We start from the raw sequence: 19,611 nt of genomic DNA, 5'->3' as shown, positions 1-19,611 counted from the left end.
AACCCATTTTTGGATGCTGTGAGTCACCTATATTTTCCTTCTGAGAGCTGACAGGTATATTCCCCGTTCCCTCTCCCCTGATTGGACCATTAGTCTGACCCCTATGTCTGTTCTTGTGTTATGGTCTTACGAGATTGGATATGGGGGGTTTTGGTTTACTAATTGTATTGCTCAAGTAAATGAGGCACCTCAGATGCTTAAACTTTGCTTCACAAAATTTTTAAGTTTCCAAAATAGCGCAGGTGTGTATAAGAAACTATGATACAGACGATGAATTAACTTAGCGGCAGCCAGGGAGGCACACAGCATCATGAGAAGGCTTAGGCCAGGGAGTGGTTTGGTGAGGAAAAACAGACATGCTTTGAGGAAAATCTGTTAGGAAAACACAGGCCTTGAGTCTGCTCTCACTCATAGTGGTGTAAATCAAAAGTAACTCCACTGAAGTCAAAGGAGTAACACTGCCCTACGTGAGATAAGAGTCAGGCCAAAGGAAGCTGAAATGGAGTAACTCCAATGGGCCAGAGGCCTTGAGCAGTCTCTGTACAGTGTGGACTCTACCCATGTGATGTTGCCACACAAAATAAATACTCGCAGCATTGCCAACCCCACAGGTTAAAAAATCGTAAGTCAGCCCCCCCAAAAATATGATTTAAAAATAATAAATGTCCCAAGACTCAAGACAAGACTGCAAGAGTTAACAGTGTCTTTGGGGTGGGACTGAAGGTTCTGCTTCCTGATTAGTGTAAACGTATTAAAAATCAGTAAGGAGAAAACCCCATCAATGGGGAGTGCAGGAGCACATGAGCAGCTGGAAGTAGAGGCAGAAAACCCCAGACTGCTGTAATTTGCACACAAACACTAAATCTCTCATCAATTTATCAAGAGTAGCCTCTCTGAGAAATTGCTAATGATTTTGTTTGAGTTTATCTTTCCTACATGTGTTTATCTCCTTCTCTCTGAATGTGGTGTAATACACCAGCTCAAGTCAGGTCAGAGAATCACACCCACAGATTGTGTTGTTCGGTAACATCACCTATGCGCACTCAGTCACTGGTGTATCAGTTTGCTGTCAGGGCTGTGAACAGTGTTTCCGTTAAACATTTTTTAAAAAGCAATAATAATCCTGACATATAAATAACTTGGATGATATGTTTCAAAGTTCTAAAATCAGTGCTTACACAGTTTTAAAAATTCCAGTTTTTTTTTAATAACTTACTTTTTATAATCATTTAAAAAACCCTGCACCTTATAAGGCAAAACTGTGGTGCACTTTGTTTTGACATTTCATGTATTATAAACAGCAGCAGTTTGTCAAAAATAGATTTTCAGCAATGTAAAACAAGATTTTCTTTTTTTTTTTAAATAAAGGCTTTAATACTTAAATTTAAGCAAGGAATAGAAAGATTTGATTTCTATTATAACAGGAGTTAAAGGTTGGTTGTGTTTTTTTTTTTTCATGGTTTAAGCAAGATTTGTTTTATTGTTTTAGAGGTAAAAATTGTGTCTGAATTCCATTTTTTTATATATATATACACACACATACACCCCCCCATATAATATATTAACTGACCATGTTTGTTTATTTGATGTTTTTAAGTACCATGGGGGAATCTCTTTCTCTTGCCGGATCTAAGGTTTTTCAGGGTAGAAGCAGGATAAAAATGCAAGAAACAACACAGGAGCAGGTGAAAGTAGCAGTGGGTATTGCAGGGCGGAATGGGAGCAGGATTAAAAAAAAAAAATCAGGCGGAGGGCTCTAGCTGAAAGCCACGGGAGCTTTCACCCCACTGCCTGTCTCTACACATTGCAATAGGGGCCATGTTTAAAAGTGTGATTTGCTTATTGATATTTACAATATCCTGAACACTGTAGCAGGTAACTGGAAGCTCGCTGCGATGTAGCAGTACGTGTCCCTATTGCTGGGCTCACTCAAGAGGCTCCGTTAAATCTTGGTTAACAGTGGACAATGGAGTGGAAGATGGCAGCCTTCACGGGGGCCCACTCTGCTAAGTGAGAATTCACAATGAATGCCATCAACTCAACGACCGAATATCGCTCAGCCATCTCCTGGTCATCAGAGCAGCAACTCAACAAATCCTAAAGTTCCTCCTCAGGGCCATACAATATGCCAAATAGGCACTTGAATAAGAATCCTGCAACTTAATGATGAAGGAGTCTCATGGGCAAAATACAAATATCTTGGAAACTTGCTGAAGACTTATAACATAGATGTCCTCACGTTGCAAGAGACCCATGTTGGCAATGACCAACAGGCTAGGCGCTACCGTATCTATGGATACAACCTAATGACTAGCCATCATCATCCTAAATATGGCTTGGCAATATACATCAAGGACACCATCACAGATTTTAATGTTATTCCACCAACCGAAGAGACCACCACATTTACCACAACTATCAAAATAGGAGAGCTCCACATTACTAACGTCTATACAGCCCCTAGCACAAGATGGCCAAAACCAGCGCTACCCAGCACTACTAGTCCATGCATCTATGCAGGTGATTTTAATTGTCACCACACTATGTGGGGCTATAAAACAAATGAAACCGATGGCGAAGATCTCATGGACTGGATATCTGCACAAGACTTACAACTAATCTATGAACTAAAACAACAATCAACATTCCATTCAAGCCGCTGGCAATGTGAGTACAAGCCAGACCTAACATTCGTGTCTAAAGACCAATGTGGTAATACTCTTACCACAACATGTGAAGAACTATTGACATTTCCAAACAGCCAACACAGGCCTATAATGATCTATGTAGACATCAAAATTCCTGTGTTCTTTCTGAAACAGGTACCACGATGGAATTTTGCTAAAGCTGATTAGGATGTCTACAAACAGACTGTTGAGAAAACTGTTGCAAGGATTCCAGTGAGACCAGAATGCTATCAACGGTTCACAGGCCTCTTGAAAGTAGCAGGAAAGAAGAACATTCCTTGAGGCTTCCAGAGAAAGCACAGTCCGTGCTGGACGGGAGAGATGCAGGAGTTGTTCCGGCAGTACAATCAGACCAGGGCTCTCATATTGCAAAAGCCCTGCTACACTCCCAGGGCCGGCTCCAGCGTTTTTGCCGCCCCAAGCGGCGGGGGGCAAAAAAAAAAAAAAAAGCCGCGATCGGCGGCACTTCGGCGGCAGTGCTACAGCCGCCGCTTCATTCTTCTGCAGCAATTCGGCAGCAGGTCCTTCCCTCCAAGAGTGACTGAGGGACCCGCCGCCGAATTGCCACCGAAGAGCCGGACGTGACGCCCCTTTTCATTGGCCGGTAGCTTTCTGTGGTAAACATATCTGGGAGTGAAACTCGATCACACCCTATCCCCATGATCATCTTGAGAAGGTAGCTGCAAAGATAAAAACGAGAGCCAGCATAATCCAGAAACTAACAGGTACAACCTGGGGTGCATGAGCATCAGGGTTGCGAACATCTGCAATAACACTTGTATATTCAGTAGCTGAATATTGTGCACCTGAATGGAGCAGATACAGCCACACACGACTTGTGGATACTCAGCTAAATAGTGATGCAGTGCATCACAGGAACCCTTAAGTCAACTCCAACACCACGGCTGCCTGTTCTGTCTAACATCGCTCTCCTGCCGATACACCAAACGGCTGCAACATACAACAAAGCTCAGCGAATTCAGGAAAACAGATGCCTTCCTATTCATCAAGACCTTGACAACACCCCCCCCACCCCCACCCCCCACCCGCAAGGTCTTAAGTCCCACAAACCTTTCTGGGGACACTCATTTAGCCTCATGCAATCAGGTTATGATCAGGAGGGTTGGAAAGCAGATTGGGCTAAACAAGACTAAACACCTTGTGCCAGATCCCATGCAGAAGGTTCCTGGGTTTGACCTTCCACGGTCATCTTGGTCAACTCTGAACCAAACTCAAACCAACCATGGTAGATGCGGCTAGCTAATGCACAAATGGAAAATCAAGGACTCCCCGGTGTGCAAGTGTGGTTCCCCAGGACTGACCATCGACCATATCACTACCTACTGCCCAACTGATAAATATGAAGGAGGCATCACTGCAATAAATTCTGCTACTCCTGACGTAGCCATTTGGCTCGATCAACTTCAGGTGAAATTGTAGTTGCTGCTCTACACCAGCCATACGAAAGAACAGCGGAAAATGCAAATTATAGTATGTATATCAAAATAAAAGCTCCAGGGAGAAACCCTGAAATGGCTGAGGAAATGTTGGTGGGAATAACTGCCTTCTCACTCTGAAGGATGAGGTGGCAGTGTTACCTTTAGGTTTTAAAAGTCATGATCAGATCTGTACATGTTACATAATAAAAAAATAACACAAATACCCCACACACACACACGCGCGCTCCCCACCTGCCCAAGTGAAAAGCTCCACGGTGGTGACCTGGGTCCGGAGCCTGGGAGAACATCTCTTTGGATTTACCTACTAACATAGGTGCAGGAAGTAAGGGTGCTGGCTTGAAAGGGTGTCCATCATATAAAGGGTTTACAGTTTGGTTCAGTGGCTCTCATTATACCCCACTATACAAATTGTTCCAGCACCTGTGCCTACTAATCTCCCATGTGTGCCCCATTTTTTTTCAGGGTATCTCCCCTTTATTTTACTCCCGACTCCCTCCTCTGCTGGAGTCACAGAACCTCAGATGTCCTCAAGGCGAGTGAAGGCTAAAGCGAGGGTCGCATTAGTAACAAGAGCAGACCAGACCTCCTAAACTATATTGGACGTGGGCCATGGGGCTGAACTTGAGATGTCAGCTTATATCCTAAGCAACTGCAATTCAGTCTTGTCCAGTAAGGCCCAGCGACAGGCCTTCTATACAGAGTGCCCATCACCCTCCTAGTCATTGTCCCTTCTATCTCCCGGTGCCGTCCGCCTGCCATCGTGTGGGGATGTTTCCCAAGCTGAAGTTGGTTCCCCTGCGTGTCCCCATGGTACCGTTGCTGCATTTTCAGTTGAGAGAGAAGAATCCTCCTCAGCTGGTGTCCCTGGTTCCCCTTTCAGGGGTGACAGAAGGAAGTCTACTGGCTGGGTTTCCACCTCTCCTCCAGGGGCTCAGACACAGTCAGATCTGATGAGGTGAAGCTCTCTCTAAACCATGGACGTTTCAACTCCTCCTCTTGCCTTTCGTCTGACTAACGCACCTGCTGAACGGTAACTCCACTGGCTACCACGTATCTTCCATCTTTACAACAAGGAGTCCGGCCTCTGCTCCCTGTCCGGGGCTCCGAGAAACCTCCGGATGCCCTTGCTCTGTGATGTGGAGACTCTGATGTTCTCTCAGAGATTCCTCGTATCGGAAACTTTTCTCACACGTGGCACATTGATGTGGCCACTCCCGGACATGGACCTGTTGGTGTGTCTCTAGCTCAGGCTTCCCCATGAAGCTTTCCCCGCATTCAGTGCAACGCTTCAGCCCTTCTCCCGGGTCGTTACCCTGATGGCCGACAGACCCGCCATGGCTTTTAGCAACAGGGCCGCCCTGGTGGGGTCTCTCTTCCACGTGATTTCTTTGGTGCTTCATGAAGCTCCTCTTCAGCATGAAGCTCTTGCTGCACGCCGTGCACTGGAAGGGCCGCTCGCCGGTGTGCAGGCGCTGGTGGTTGAGCAGATACTCCTTGCGGCAGTAGCTCTTCTCACACTCGGTGCACTTGTAGGGCCGCTCTCCCGTGTGGATGCGGAAGTGGTTGTTGAGCTTGGACTTCTCGCTGAAGCTGTTGTCGCACTGGGTGCACTTGTAGGGGCGCTCGCCTGTGTGGATACGGTAGTGGTTGGTCAGCTTGGACTGCTGAGTGAAGCTCTTACCGCACTCGCTGCACTTGTAGGGGCGCTCGCCGGTGTGCAGGCGCTGGTGCGAGATGAGCACGGCCTTCTGCCGGAAGCTTTTCTCGCACGCCGTGCACTGGAAGGGCCGTTCCCCCGTGTGCACACGCTGGTGGTTGAGCAGATACACCTTGCGGCTGTAGCTCTTCTCGCACTCACTGCACTTGTAGGGCTTCTCCCCGCGGTGAATCATCTGGTGTCGCAGCAGCTCCGACTGGCAGTTGAAGCTCTTCTCGCACTCGGTGCACTTGTAGGGCCGCACCTTGGCGTGGCTCCGCAGGTGTTTGACGAAATTCCCCTTCAGCCGGAAGCTCTTCCCGCATTCACTGCAGGCAAAGGGCTTCTCTCCCGGCTGCACCACGAAGCCCTTGAGCAGGCCGAAGTCTCGGTCGCACTGGGTGGATTTCTCCACTCTGATGACTGCGGGGCTAGCCAGCTGTGCAGCCGCTCCCTGCTGTAGGCTCTGCAAAACCTCCTCTTCTGATTTCACCGATGACATCCCATGCAGCTCCAGCTTCTCCAGACATCCCTTCCGGGGCTTCTCCTCCTCTTTGCTCGCTGTCTCATCATCTGCTAGAATACAGAGAGAGAGAGAGACGGGCATTAGGACGGGCTTTGATCTGGAAGGAAACTTCCCTGGCTAAGAGATTCTGTTCAGAAAAAACGGACACTTTTTAATGGCCCAATAAATAGTTTATAGCTTCAGCGTATGAATTCAACAGACCTGAAGTAGGGCTTGTCTTGGCTTGAAATCTTGTGTGCTAAACCGCACAATTTGGGTTGGATGTCATGACACTTCTAGCCTGCACACCTCCTGCATCACAGCACGACTGATGTTATGAGCCTGAAACCACCCCTCCAAGCTGGGTGTCGAGGGGTAAACATTCCCCCGCAGAAGGCATGGGGGCAGGGTAAAGGAGGTGCCCTGTTCCTCTGCATCCCATCAAACACTCAGAAAGTTGAAAGACGGGATAAGTGCCCCCTATTACTCCCGAGAGGTGGGGAGCCATTGAGTGACGGCTGTACATTTCCAATGGGGCTATTTGACTGTAAGCTCTTTGGGGCAGAGATTGTCTTCTTGTTGTGTGTTCATACAGCACCTAGCACAACGGGGGCCCTGATTCGGGACTGCAATACAAACAACAATCAATGTTCATTAATAGGAAGAAAACCCAGAAGTGGAGGAGCTCCGAGGAGCCGCAGGTAGCTACTCCGCTCACCTCCGTTGAGGTGTTTCAATCCCTTAGGGCCCCACTCCCCCTCAGAGCCAATGGGAGCTTTGCACAAGGGCAGCCAGCCATTGCTCACCCATGCGGGAGCCTGTGAGAATTCTTCCTTCCCCCAATTCCTGCTGGTCCCCAGCATCCAGCTCTTCCTCTCCTTTGATCCAGGGTGAAGTGGCAGATGTGGAACCTGGTGATTGATGATGTTAATGAGACACAGAAACAAATCAGAGTGGGTTTTACCAACACCTATTGACCTCTTTGTGCAAAGGGTTTGGGGCTGGAGCTGTCTGGGATGGGTGGAAGGATCAGTGACATTTTGTGGAGAGAAGGAAAAACAGACGAGCAAACACATCCAGACAGATGCGGTTATACAAGTTGATGGGCCGGGGCTGTTCACTCCCCTCACTGAGTCCGAGTTCGAACCCTCTGCTCACCTGCGCTGGGCTCCAGGGGAATTTCTCTGTCTGGCGAACCCCCTTGGGCCCTGATACACGGCTCCTCCCCTCCTTCAGCCCGGGGCAGGATGTCAGGGTTGGAAACAGCCTGGCCTATTCATGAAGACAGAGAGGAGGGGAAAGGAGTGTTTTATTCATATTCACCAGGCACTTACATGTGATTTTAAACCTGAGCTGAACAGAGGCAGAACTGGTGATCCTCAGGAAAGCAGATCTCTGCTAGGAAATGGATTGCTTTTCCCGGGGGAGCCTGAGGAATCCCCACACTCCTGTAATATTGTTGCCTGAAGGGCCACACAGCTGCCCCTGCCATGCCCACTTTTCATCCTCTTGTCCCAGTGGGTTCACTTCTGCCTGGGCGGGGATTAGGGTGAAAAGGGGGCGTGGCAGGGGCTGAGACAGGGCGTGGCTGACATGTAGGTTTTAAAGTGCAAATCCAGTTCAAGAAAACGACGTGCCTGGCAGGTACTTTGAGGGCTCTGAGAGACTCCTATTGCCAGCCAGGAGGAGCAGTTCCCCTGAGCGCGCTCTGGAGCTGCGCTTCCAACAGGGAGTTCAGTGCCTCATATGCTGAGCACAGGGCGCTTCGTGGCCCACTGGCTGCAGCCCCGCTCCTCTCCTCTTCCTTCAGCTTGTTGGATGATGAGTAACAAAGCGCTGGGCTCTGCAGCCCTGCCGACGACTCTCCCAGCCCTCACCCAAACCCTGCACTTTCAAGCCCTTACAGTGGACGTGTGGGTTTGTGATACTTGGTAGAACTCACCTGCGCTGGGGTCCACAGGGATTTCTCTTTCCACCAGCCCTTCCTTCTTCTGGTCTCTTTCCTCCAATCCTTCCAGGGATTCCCGCTGATCCCCGACACACGGCTCCTCCCCTCGTTCAATGCGGGATAAAACGTCTGGCTTAGAAACAGCGTAGTCTGTTCATGGTAGCAGATGTTAAGGGAACATCATGGCCTATTAATATTCATTACAAATAATGCTAAATGATTTTAAACCAGCTCCCCTTCTCTCGCTGGAGCTGACGACAGATCTGAAAGGAGGCCAATACCTAATAAGGATCCTGTAAAAAGATACCATTCCTTGTGGCGGTCGGGTGTGCTCCCCAGCAGAAGAGCCGGGGGTCACCACATTGAAGGGGAGTTGATATGCACAGTGGTATATTAACCCATTTGTTTGTGAACCTAACCCTGGACAAGGTCTACAGAGCCCCTTGGAGGCCAGAGCCAGTTCAGGGAGGAATGCGCAATGCTATATTACCAGGTGACAAAGGAGAGGTTACCTACCTTACAGTAACTTGAGTTCTTCGAGATGTTGTGTCCATATGGGTGTGCTCACCGTAAGATACGTGCACACCTGTGTGCTCTCAACCAGAGACAGCAAAGCAGTATCTGCAGACCTGCACAGAGCAGCCCCTCATGCCTCCAAACAAGAGCCTATAAGGAGGAGTGGACTCGTCGCCACTCAGTTCCGTCTCTACCACCTAGCAGAGCCTCTACAGCCGAGGGGAAGGAAGGTGGGAGGTGGAGCATCCATAGAGACAAAGCATCTCAAAGTACTCAAGGTCCTATAAGGTACGTAACCTCTCCTCCACCTTCAAGTGTATATATGTCCCTATGGGTGCTCCACCAGGGGAGACTCCCACGCAGTAACTTGACGGGAGGCAAGTCCAAGATTGTTTGGAGGATTGCTTCACCAAAGGTAGTACCCCTAGGAGTAGGTAAGATGGTGGAATGCTTGGCAAAGTTGTGAACAGAAGACCAAGTTGCAGAACTACACATTTCTGTTATGGGAACATCTTTCAGCAGAGCTAGAGCTCTGGAGGAGTGTGCTGTTCTAACAGGTTGAAATGCAACCTGGAACTCTTTAGACAATCAGAGTTGAAATAGGTTGTCCATTCCTCCTCTCTGCAAATGACACAAATAATCTTGGAGAAGTCCAGAGGGTCTTAGTCCTGTCAAGGGAGAAGGTAAGATCCCTTCTGACACCTAATGTAAGTAGACTGGTCTCCCCTCTAGAGGCTTTGGGTAAAACACTCTTCATTAATGTGGTATTCTGAAGAGACCTGAGGATGGGGATGCAGTGTAACCTCATCTCTATAGAAAGTAGTAAATGGCGGGTCTGCCATAACGACACCAAGCTCTCTATTCTTTAAGAGATGGCTATAAAGAACTAAGTCCTGAGGGAGAAGTGCAGGAGAGAACAGGTGACCATAAGTACAAAGCTGGGGGTCCTCAAGACACTGAACCAAATTAAGGTCTCACTTGGGATCCAGAGTCTCTACAGGGAGAAACAAGTTGTGTAGCCCTTGAGGAATCGGGCATAAGTGATGTGGGCAAAAACCAAGAAGCCCTCAACGGGCGAGTGGACGACTGTGACAGCAGCCAAACGTACTTTGAGTAAGGCAAGTTTATAGTGTGGACCTGGCATCAGTATAACTAAGTCACTCAGGGTGTGGATTTTTCACAACCCCGAGCAACAGTTATACCAACCTAAGCCCCGGTGTAGACAGCACTATGTCAAGACGAGGGCTTCTCCCGTCGACGTAGCTACCGCCTCTCACAGAAGCGGATTAACTACACTGACTGGAGAAGCTCTCCCGTCGGCATAGTAGTATCTTTAATCAAGTGGTGCAACTGCACAGCTGCAGCATTTTAAGTGTAGGCCTGCCCTGGATTCACTGCTAGACCCTGTGTTTTCAAATCCAACAGGCAGCCCAGGATTTTGGAGAGTGGAACCTCTGATGGGGGGAGGGGTAGCTCAGTGGTTTGAACATTGGCCTGCTAAACCCAGGGTTATGAGTGCAATCCTTCAGGGGGCCACTTAGGGATCTGGGGCAAAATCAGTACTTGGTCCTGCTAGTGAAGACAGGGGGCTGGACTCGATGACCTTTCGGGGTCCCTTCCAGTTCTAGGAGATAGGATATCTCCATATATTACATTATTTATTATTATGCTTGAGACATGTGCAGAGAACCGCAGGAATGGAAGCTTTTCCACTTTTGAAGGCAAGTTCGCAAGTACTAGTTTTACTGCTAGATAGGAGAACTGACTGGACCTTATCCGAATGGGTTACTTCCATGCTCAAAATTCACCTAGAGCGATGTGGTACTGGCAGTACTGGGGCCTCTTTCTGGCTGGTATTCTATAAAATTGTTCACCGAGGTGACCCCAGGGATTCCAGGAAGCTGATAGGGGAAGGTCCCCACAGATACTTGCTACGCCTGGATCTGGAGCATCTGATGGGGTACTGAGCACTCCTCAAAATAATGGCTCAGCAGGGTGTGATGGTATAATGCTGAAAAAGAACCTTGTACTGAGACCTCAGAGTCCAAAGAAGTATCATCCCCTGGGCTGAAAGCGGGAGAACCAGATACAGATGCCAGAAGCAGAGGCTGGACGTCCGACTGGCGTTCAATCCAGGAGGATTGTGGTTGCAGGTGTCTGAGCGGTACCAGGGAAGGAGCTTTCGTAGAGGTCAGTGACAGGGGAGATGCCGGCTCCTCTGGTATAAAAAGGCCCTCTGGAGAGAGAAACCTGGAGGGTACTAAAGGGTTACGGTATGCACAAGTCTGCGTTTGTTCCAAAGCCTGGACAAGGGCATAGTGCTGAGATGGTGAGCGCGGTACCAGAGAGGCTTGTAGAGAAAGTTCTTTGAGCGCCGAGCTCGGTGCAGGGAAGGCAACAGTACTGGAGTGTGAGAAGGAGGCCTGTGTACATCTCAGTGCTGAGACGGGTCACTCGGTACAGAGATAGATGACTCCCTGTGCTATTAGAAGACTTCTCTGCACACTGCTTCTTGTGAGGGGCTGGCGGGTCAGTCCTGGAATCAGACGGAGCCTCAGCTGTGCCCTTAGAGGGACGCGAGGCCTCCTTAGAGTGAGAATTAGGGGGTGACCCACCCCTCTTTCTTGTTTCCCTGATAAGGGCAAAGGGCTGCTGCTTCTCAGAACTCCTCGCCACTCAAAGTGCTGATGGAGCGGCCTGGGATGTGGAGGCCAACGTACAGAGGAGGAGGTGGGCCCCACCGGGGCTAGCGAGCATTCCATTAGAAGGAGCTTCAGTCTAGCCTCTCTGTCTTTCCGAGACCTGCCTTTAAACCCGGAACTGATCTTACACTTGGACAGAATGTGGCTGTCTCCAAAGCAGCTCAAATGCTTGTCACTACAGGGAAAAGACCTGTGGCAGGTTTGGCAGGACTTAAACCCTGGGATCTTTGGCATAATGCTGAGCGTTAATGGACCAAAACGGATGATCGAAAGAAAAAGGGTGGGGGGATCCCTCCTCCCAAGACAGCTGTGTTAAAACTAAAAGCAGAAATAAAATAATCATACAAATAAAGCAAAAACAAAGAATAAATCACTATGTTGAGAAAGGCAGGAAGCCGAGAACCAGCGGACATGCAACCACTCCATCTCGAGCCGCAGGCAGTTGAGAAGGAACTGAGTGGCAGCAGGTCTGCGCCCCCCTATATGCCCTCGTTTGAAGGCGCCACTCTGGCACGCATGGGCCCACAGACACTGCTTGATAGTCTCTAGTCAAGAGCGCATGGCGTGCGTGCATCCTACGGTGCAGCACCCTATGGACATACACTCAAAGAACTAGCTGATACAATGGTAGGACGGAGATTTTAAATCAGCAGAAGTCTGATTTTACCATAGGATGGGGTGATCTGGCTCGTTATGGAAACAAAGGAGGGTCTTGTAATTCAGGCACTGGCCTGTAACTCAGCACATCTGGGTTCAATTCCTGGCTCTGCCACAGACTCCCTGGGGGACCTGGGAAGTCACTTAAACTTGCCGAACGTGATCCCAAGCCCTTGGAAGTCAATGGGAGACATTCCATATCCTTCAAAGGGTTTGGGAAAACTAGATATTAGAAGAAAAGAGTTTTAAATAGGAGGGTGTGTGGTATGAGCTGTCTATTGCTAATGCTCTGGGAAGTAGTGATTCACTGGAAATCAAAAGAACTGGAGAATAACCTACAACGGGAACCAGAGTAGCAACTATTTCTAATCAGAGAGTGAAAACCGATCCTTACCCAGGGAGATCAGGGTCTCATAGTTCCCCTTCATCACGTTCTTGTAAAGCTCTTTCTGCCATTCGTCTAAGTTCTCCCACTCCTGCTCGTTGAAATAGACGGAGACATCATCAAATGTCACCGGCACCTGGAATCACAAGGGTTACAGTAAGCTTCTTTCTTAGACTATATCGGCTTGACTCGAAGCCCGCCAAAGTGAATGCCATTGACTTCCACAGGCTTTGGAGAAGATCCTTATGGCAGGAAATGTATCTTATGCTGTGCTCTTAGATGCACCAAGTCTGGACGAACAATTTTAGCAGAAACTTTGAAGAGTCAGGGCCAAAATCAGCAAAAAGATATGTGTCTCCTGAAAGGTGCAGAGCACCCTTCGCCTCGCCAGTATTTGCAGCAGGTAGTCTGTGGAGAGCATCTGGTTGGCTGGGCACATGGGACTGGCTCTCATCTAGGTTTCCAACCACTGTTTCCAAATTGCATCAGAAGTGATGCGTAAGTACGTTCCTAATATTACTTTTCCACATCAGCTCTTGCTGGAGGTGAACAGCAAATCAGTGACTGAGCTGGAAACAGAACCCAGATGTCCTGTACATTATACATAAATGATTGGACCGACCGAGTCTGGCAAGTGAGTTATTGGATACCATGAAGCCAATAAGATCACTCCCTGCATCCACACTCTTATACAGTGGTGAATTAAAGGGCCTGCATATCAGAAGATAGGAAAGCCCGTTCAGTACCTAAGTTTCTACCCCTCAACACTAGCTAGGATATTGTTACCTTGGGGACTTCTCCCTTAGTGCCTGGGGGCAGTCTTAAAATCCAGAAGTTCCTGTTCTTCAGCAGGTTCTCCATGTTCTCCAGCCTCCTATGCAGGAAGTTATTCTCCTGGATCAGAGTTCCCAAAATAGTCCATTTACTCTCCAGCTGGTTACCAAATTCCATCGCTGTCCTCTCACAGCCTGCTAACTTCTTCTCGGTTGTCCCTGTTCTCCCCTCCAGATTCAGTAATCGCGTGGCATGGGAATTCACCTTCCTCTCCACGGCTTGGATGGCAGCCACTACTGTCCACAAGGAGATCTCTGTAGTGTGAGGATGGGCTTCGCTCACAGGAGTGTGTTCAGGGACAGCGGGATCCTGTTTGCAAGAAGAGAAACTGAAAGTCAGCACCCATCCCCCGAAAGAACCTCTCTAACAAAAACCCACTGAGCGTGTCGCTATGCTAAGGGCTGAGCAGGGAGAGAAACAAGCGTGGGTTGGTTTGTTTGATATTTTTTAGTCCTGTTCACTCAGGGATGGGAACTGCGAGTGAGATTTTATGTACGGTTTTAAAAGTGGCTCTAAGTCGATTTTATTGTAATGAGAACATTAAAAAAAAGAAAGCAGGAAAAAACAGCCTACCTGGGGCTGGATCTTCTCCTACAGTCAGGATCCACACAGGGGAAAACTATTTCCCTTCCTGTCCTGAAGGGGATTTGAAATGGAAACCCCACAATGTCTGACTCATTTGAAGTATGGGATATTCATAGGCTATAGGGCTAAAAGGGACCATTCCATCATCTAGCCCAGTGGTTCTCAAACTTTTGTACGGGTGCCCCCTTTCACATAGCAAGCCCCTTATAAATTAAAACCACTTTTGTATACATTTAACACCATGATAAACGCTGGCGGCAAAGCGAGGTTTGGGGTGGAGGCTGACAGCTCGTGACCCCCCAGTTTGAGACCCCCTGATCTATCCTGACCAGCACACAACAGGCCAGTCCCTTTTACCCACTTGTTAGTCCTAGACTCAGGCCAGTAACTAGTGCGTTCCAGCCGCCGGGAGCTGGTGTCTTGACACTGTCCCCAAGCCCGCGCTCTGCCCCGGCGGGGACCTGCAGCACCCCAGGGTGCCCACCCCAGGGTGCCCGCTGCCGGCGGCTCCCCGGGGGCTGAACACAACAGCACGAAGCCCGAACACGAGGGCGGGTTTCTCCGGGGCAAGGGAGGCTCCGGCACAGACCAGAACCTCCCCCGCCGGGCCGGACCGGGCTGGGCCAGACGTGCGCCCAAGGGCGCCCCCGGGAACCGGGCTCCTTCCCTCCAGCGCCCGGAGCCTGCGGGGGGGACACCGCGCCCGGGGCGGATGTCAAACCCCCGGCACCGGCCCGGCCGGGCAGCCCCGCGCTCCCCGGCTCCCGGGGCCCAGGCCGGGCGGGGATCGCCTTGTCCCGGGGCCCGAGGCTCCCCCGCCCCAGCGCCGGGCCCTTACCTGGGCAGCGGCCCGCTCGGCCATGGCCCCCCCGGGCGGGGCTTCTCCAGCGGGCCCGGCCCGGCCCGGCCGAGCTCCGCTCCCGCTCCGGGCTGGGCAGAGTCCCGGCGCCGCCTCGCCTCGCCTCGCCTCGCCACGGGCAGGTCCCGGCCCCGCTGCCGGGCGGAGCGGAGCAGAGCGAGCGCCGCCGGGGGGAGCCGCGGCCTGGCTGCCGGGGCCCGGGAGCGGCGGGGCGGGGAGGAGCGGGGCGGCAGCGGCCCCTGGTGGCGGGAATCGCCTCCCTTTCCCCGCCGTCACCGGGCGAGACCAGGCTCCGCCCCCGGGGGACCCGCCCATCCCCGTGTCCTCAGGCCACGGGCGGCCCCCGCCAGCCAGAGAGCCGGCGACAGCAATGGGGGAAGTGGGGGGACCGCAGGGCACTTGCCCCTAGTCCACGGTCCACGCGTGGGACAAAGCACTGACCGCCCGCCACTAGCCAGGGCCATGGGCCCCATCTCAGGTGACCCCGAGCTCCCTCCGGGGGCTGCCTTGGCCTGGGGGGGGGTTCCAGCCAGTACCAAATTGTCCCCCAGGAAACCAGGTCTGGGACCAGAACAAAACAGGGAGTGGTGCTTGGGCTACTGGGCCTGCAGTAAAACCCACAGGGAGGGAGGAGAAAAGGGGCTGAAGATATTTGTAATGCAAAGTTGTTGGAAAGTTTGCTTGGTATCATATGGTCAGTGACTTAGGGAGGGTGTTTAAAAGAATCTAAAATAACTCTAGGCCTTTTGTCTCCCCTCCTCAGCGCCAACCCATTTGTGGATGCTGTGAGTCACCTGCATTTTCCTTCTGAGAGCTGACAGGTAAATTCCCCGTTCCCTCTCCCCGATTGTAATGGGCTCAGTTCCATCGCTAGCACCCACACTGTGCTGGGGGGATAGGAGATAATCCACACCAGGTTTAAAACAAAGGAAGTACTTCTTCACACACCACACAGTAAACCTGTGGAACTCATTGCCACTGGACAGTGTGAAGGCCAAGATTATAGCTAGGTTAAAAAAATTAGGTAAGTTCATGGAGGACAGGTCCATCAATGGCTATAGCCAAGATGGCCAAAGGACACAGCCCTATACACCGGATGTCCCTAAACCTCCAACTGCCTGAAGCATCTGGCACCGGCCACTGTCAGAAGACAGGACACTGGGCTAGACGGACCATTGGTCTGACCCAGTAGGGCCACTCCTACGTTATGCTCTTATGACATTGGCAATGGGTATTTTTTTGTTGCTCAAGTAAATAAGGCACCCTCATATTCTTAAACTTTGCCTTTAGTTCTCATCAATCACAAAATCAGTTTTTAAAACACAGTATCCAAAACAGAAACGATGATCCAGAGGATGGATTAAACTTAGCAGCCAGAGAGGGGCAGAGTGTTATCAAAAGGAAGGCTTTGCTAGGAAAGGGGTATTGTGAGGAACGACAGACATGCCTGCTTTGAGGAAAATCTGTTAGGAAAACACAGGCCCTGAGACTACTCTCACTCATAGTGGTGTAAATCAACAGTAACTCCATTGAAGTCAAAGGAGTAACACTGCCCTACATGAGATAAGAGTCAGGCCAAAAGAAGCTGAAATGGGGTAACCGCTATGGGACAGAAGCCTTGAGCAGTCTCTGTACAGGGGGGACTCCACCCATGTGATGTAGCCACACAAAAGAGATACTTGCATCACTGCCAATGCCACAGGTTCAAAAATCATGAGTCAGGCCCCTCAAAATCATGATTTAAAAACTAATAAATGTTGGGTTCTTCTTTTTGGCCTTCTGAGATTTTAGCACCTTAAAGACTAACAAGTTTATTTGGGCATAAGCTTTCATAGGTAGAAAACCCACTTCTTCAGATGCATAGAGTGAAAATTACAGGCTGTATTTTTCACTCCGTGCATCTGAAGAAGTGGGTTTTTTACCTACAAAAGCTTATGCCCAAATAAATCTGTTAGTCTTTAAGATGCCACCGGACTCCTGGTTAGTTTTGTGGATACAGACTAACATGGCTACCCCTCTGATACTTGAGATTTTAGGTTACACTTGGTCACATTTTCAAGTTTTTCTCCACAACAAGGAACAGAAATGGGGAGAGGGGGAAGGGTTTAAACTAAAGCGTAGAGCCTCCTGTAATCAGTTGCCTCTAGGAGATGGGTCTTGAAAAACACCCAATATCCCAAGACTCAAGACACGATTGCAAGAGTTAACAGTGTCTTTTGGGTGAGAGTGAAGGCTCTGCTTCCCAATTAGTGTAAACGTATTAAAAATCAGTAAGGCGAAAACCAATGCAATGGGGACTGAAGAAGCACCTGAGCAGTTGGAAGGAGTAAGCAACAGCACCCTTCACTCCACTGCCTGTCTACACATTGCAATAGGGTCCATCATAAGAACGGCCGTACCGGATCAGACCAAAGGTCCATCTAGCCCAGTATCCTGTCTACCGACAGTGGCCACTGCCAGGTGCCCCAAACGAAATGGACCTAACAGGCAATGATCAAGTGATCTCTCTCCTGCCATCCATCTCCACCCTCTGACAAACAGAGGCTAGGGACACCATTCCTTACCCATCCTGGCTAATAGCCATGAATGGACTTAACCTCCATGAATTTTATCCAGTTCTCTTTTAAACGCTGTTATAGTCCTAGCCTTTACAACCTCCTCAGGCAAGGAGTTCCACAGGTTGACTGTGTGCTGTTTGAAGAAGAACTTCCTTTTATTTGTTTTAAACCTGCTGCCTATTAATTTCATTTGGTGACCCCTAGTTCTTGTGTTATGGGAATAAGTAAATAACTTTTCCTTATCCACTTTCTCCACATCACTCATGATTTTATATACCTCTATCATATCCCCCCTTAGTCTCCTCTTTTCCAAGCTGAAGAGTCCTAGCCTCTTTAATCTCTCCTCATATGGGACCCGTTCCAAACTCCTAATCATTTTAGTTGCCCTTTTCTGAACCTTTTCTAGTGCCAGTATATCTTTTTTGAGATGAGACCACATCTGTACGCAGTATTCAAGATGAGGGCGTACCATCGATTTATATAAGGGCAATAATATATTCTCAGTCTTATTCTCTAGCCCCTTTCTAATGATTCCTAACATCCCGTTTGCTTTTTTGACCACCTCTACACACTGCATGGACATCTTCAGAGAACTATGCACGATGACTCCAAGATTTTTGTCCTGACTTGTTGTAGCTAAATTAGCCCCCTTCATATTGTATGTATAGTTGGGGTTATTTTTTCCAATGTGCATTACTTTACATTTATCCACATTAAATTTCATTTGCCATTTTGTTGCCCAATCACTTAGTTTTGTGAGATTTTTTAAAGTTTGTTACAGTCTGCTTTGGTCTTAACTAACTTGAGCAGTTTAGTATCATCTACAAACTTTGCCACGTCACTGTTTACCCCTTTCTCCAGATCATTTATGAATAAGTTGAATAGGATTGGTCCGAGGACTGACCCTTGGGGAACACCACTAGTTACCCCTCTCCATTCTGAGAATTTACCATTAATTCCTACACTTTGTTCCCTGTCTTTTAACCAGTTCTCAATCCATGAAAGGACCTTTGCTTTTATCCCATGACAGCTTACTTTATGTAAGATTTCTATCTATAGAGAGTTTATGGAACATGTGGATTCACTTAAGATTTTTACTTCATTTGATTCTACATTTTCTTTCACATATAGTGCCACTCCCCCCCTGCACAACCTGTTCTGTCCTTCCGATATATTTTGTACCCCAGAATGATTGTGTCCCATTGATTGCTCTCAGTCCACCAGGTTTCTGTGAGGCCTATTATATCAATATCCTCCTTTATCACGAGGCACTCTAGTTCACCCATCTTATTATTTAGACTTCTAGCATTTGTGTACAAGCACTTTAAAAACTTGTCACTGTTTATTTGTCTGCCCTTTTCTGATGTGTCAGATTCTTTTTTATGTGAATGTTTCTCATCTGATCTGGCCCTTACATTATCCTCCTCCATCCTCTGCTCCTGACTATACCCTGGAGATTCTCTATCATTAGACTCTCCCCTAAGAGAAGTCTCTGTCCGAGCCACATGCTCCTCTGCAGCAGTCGGCTTTCCCCCATCTCCTAGTTTAAAAACTGCTCTACAAGTGTGATTTAAAAGTTAAAAGTGTGATTTGCTTATTAATGATATTAACAATATCCTGAACACTGTAGCAGGTAACTGCAAGCTCGCTGCGATGTAGCAGTATGTGTCCCTATTGCTGGACTCATTCAAGAGGCCCTGTTAAGCCTTGGTTAACAGCGGACGATGCTATTACAGTACATACATCAAAATAAAATGAAATGGCCGAGGTGGTGTTGCGGGGAAGATAGGAACAACTGCCTTCTCACTCTGAAGGATGAGGTGATCATGTTAACTTTAGGTCTTAAGAGTCATGATCAGATTTGTACATGTTACATGATAAGAAGCACCTCAACTATCCCCCCCTTCCTCCCCCCACACACACGCACCCCCCCTGCCCAAGTGAAAAGCTCCACTGTGGTGACCTGCCCAGATAGTTCCTGGGTCAGGACTCGGGGAAATCATCTCTTTGAATTTACCGACAGTACTAACTTCCCATGTGTTCCCAATTTTTTCAGGGCATTTCTCATTATCTCCCCTTTTTTATTTTACTCCTGAGTCCCTCTTCTGCTGGAGTCACTAGAGAATTCACAGGTCCTCAAGGTGAGTGAAGGCTAAAGCGAGGGTCACATTAGTAACAAGAGCAGACCAGACCTCCTAAACTATATTGGACGTGGGCCA

The 19,611-nt window shown here is 49.0% G+C and overlaps 1 protein-coding gene across 1 annotated transcript in view; it reads right to left on the bottom strand.

Moving 5' to 3' along the window:
* Nucleotides 1-1,554: 1,554 nt before the first annotated feature.
* The window catches only part of LOC128831351 (uncharacterized), a 33,837-nt gene continuing 15,780 nt past the window's right edge, over nt 1,555-19,611 (bottom strand). The window contains exons 8-15 of the mRNA XM_054017662.1: nt 16,470-16,521; nt 14,814-15,239; nt 13,343-13,699; nt 12,566-12,692; nt 8,291-8,446; nt 7,507-7,620; nt 7,155-7,259; nt 1,555-6,419 (exon numbers count right to left, since the gene is read on the bottom strand). Coding sequence (XP_053873637.1) covers nt 5,191-6,419; nt 7,155-7,259; nt 7,507-7,620; nt 8,291-8,446; nt 12,566-12,692; nt 13,343-13,699; nt 14,814-15,239; nt 16,470-16,521 — 2,566 coding nt within the window. The 3' untranslated portion in view covers nt 1,555-5,190. The remainder of the gene's footprint in view (nt 6,420-7,154; nt 7,260-7,506; nt 7,621-8,290; nt 8,447-12,565; nt 12,693-13,342; nt 13,700-14,813; nt 15,240-16,469; nt 16,522-19,611) is intronic.

Source organism: Malaclemys terrapin, chromosome 2 (genome assembly GCF_027887155.1).
Source record: "Malaclemys terrapin pileata isolate rMalTer1 chromosome 2, rMalTer1.hap1, whole genome shotgun sequence".
NCBI classification, from domain to species: domain Eukaryota; kingdom Metazoa; phylum Chordata; order Testudines; family Emydidae; genus Malaclemys; species Malaclemys terrapin.
Note: the sequence above shows the minus strand (reverse complement) of the source record. Positions and strands in the feature narration are given on the sequence as shown.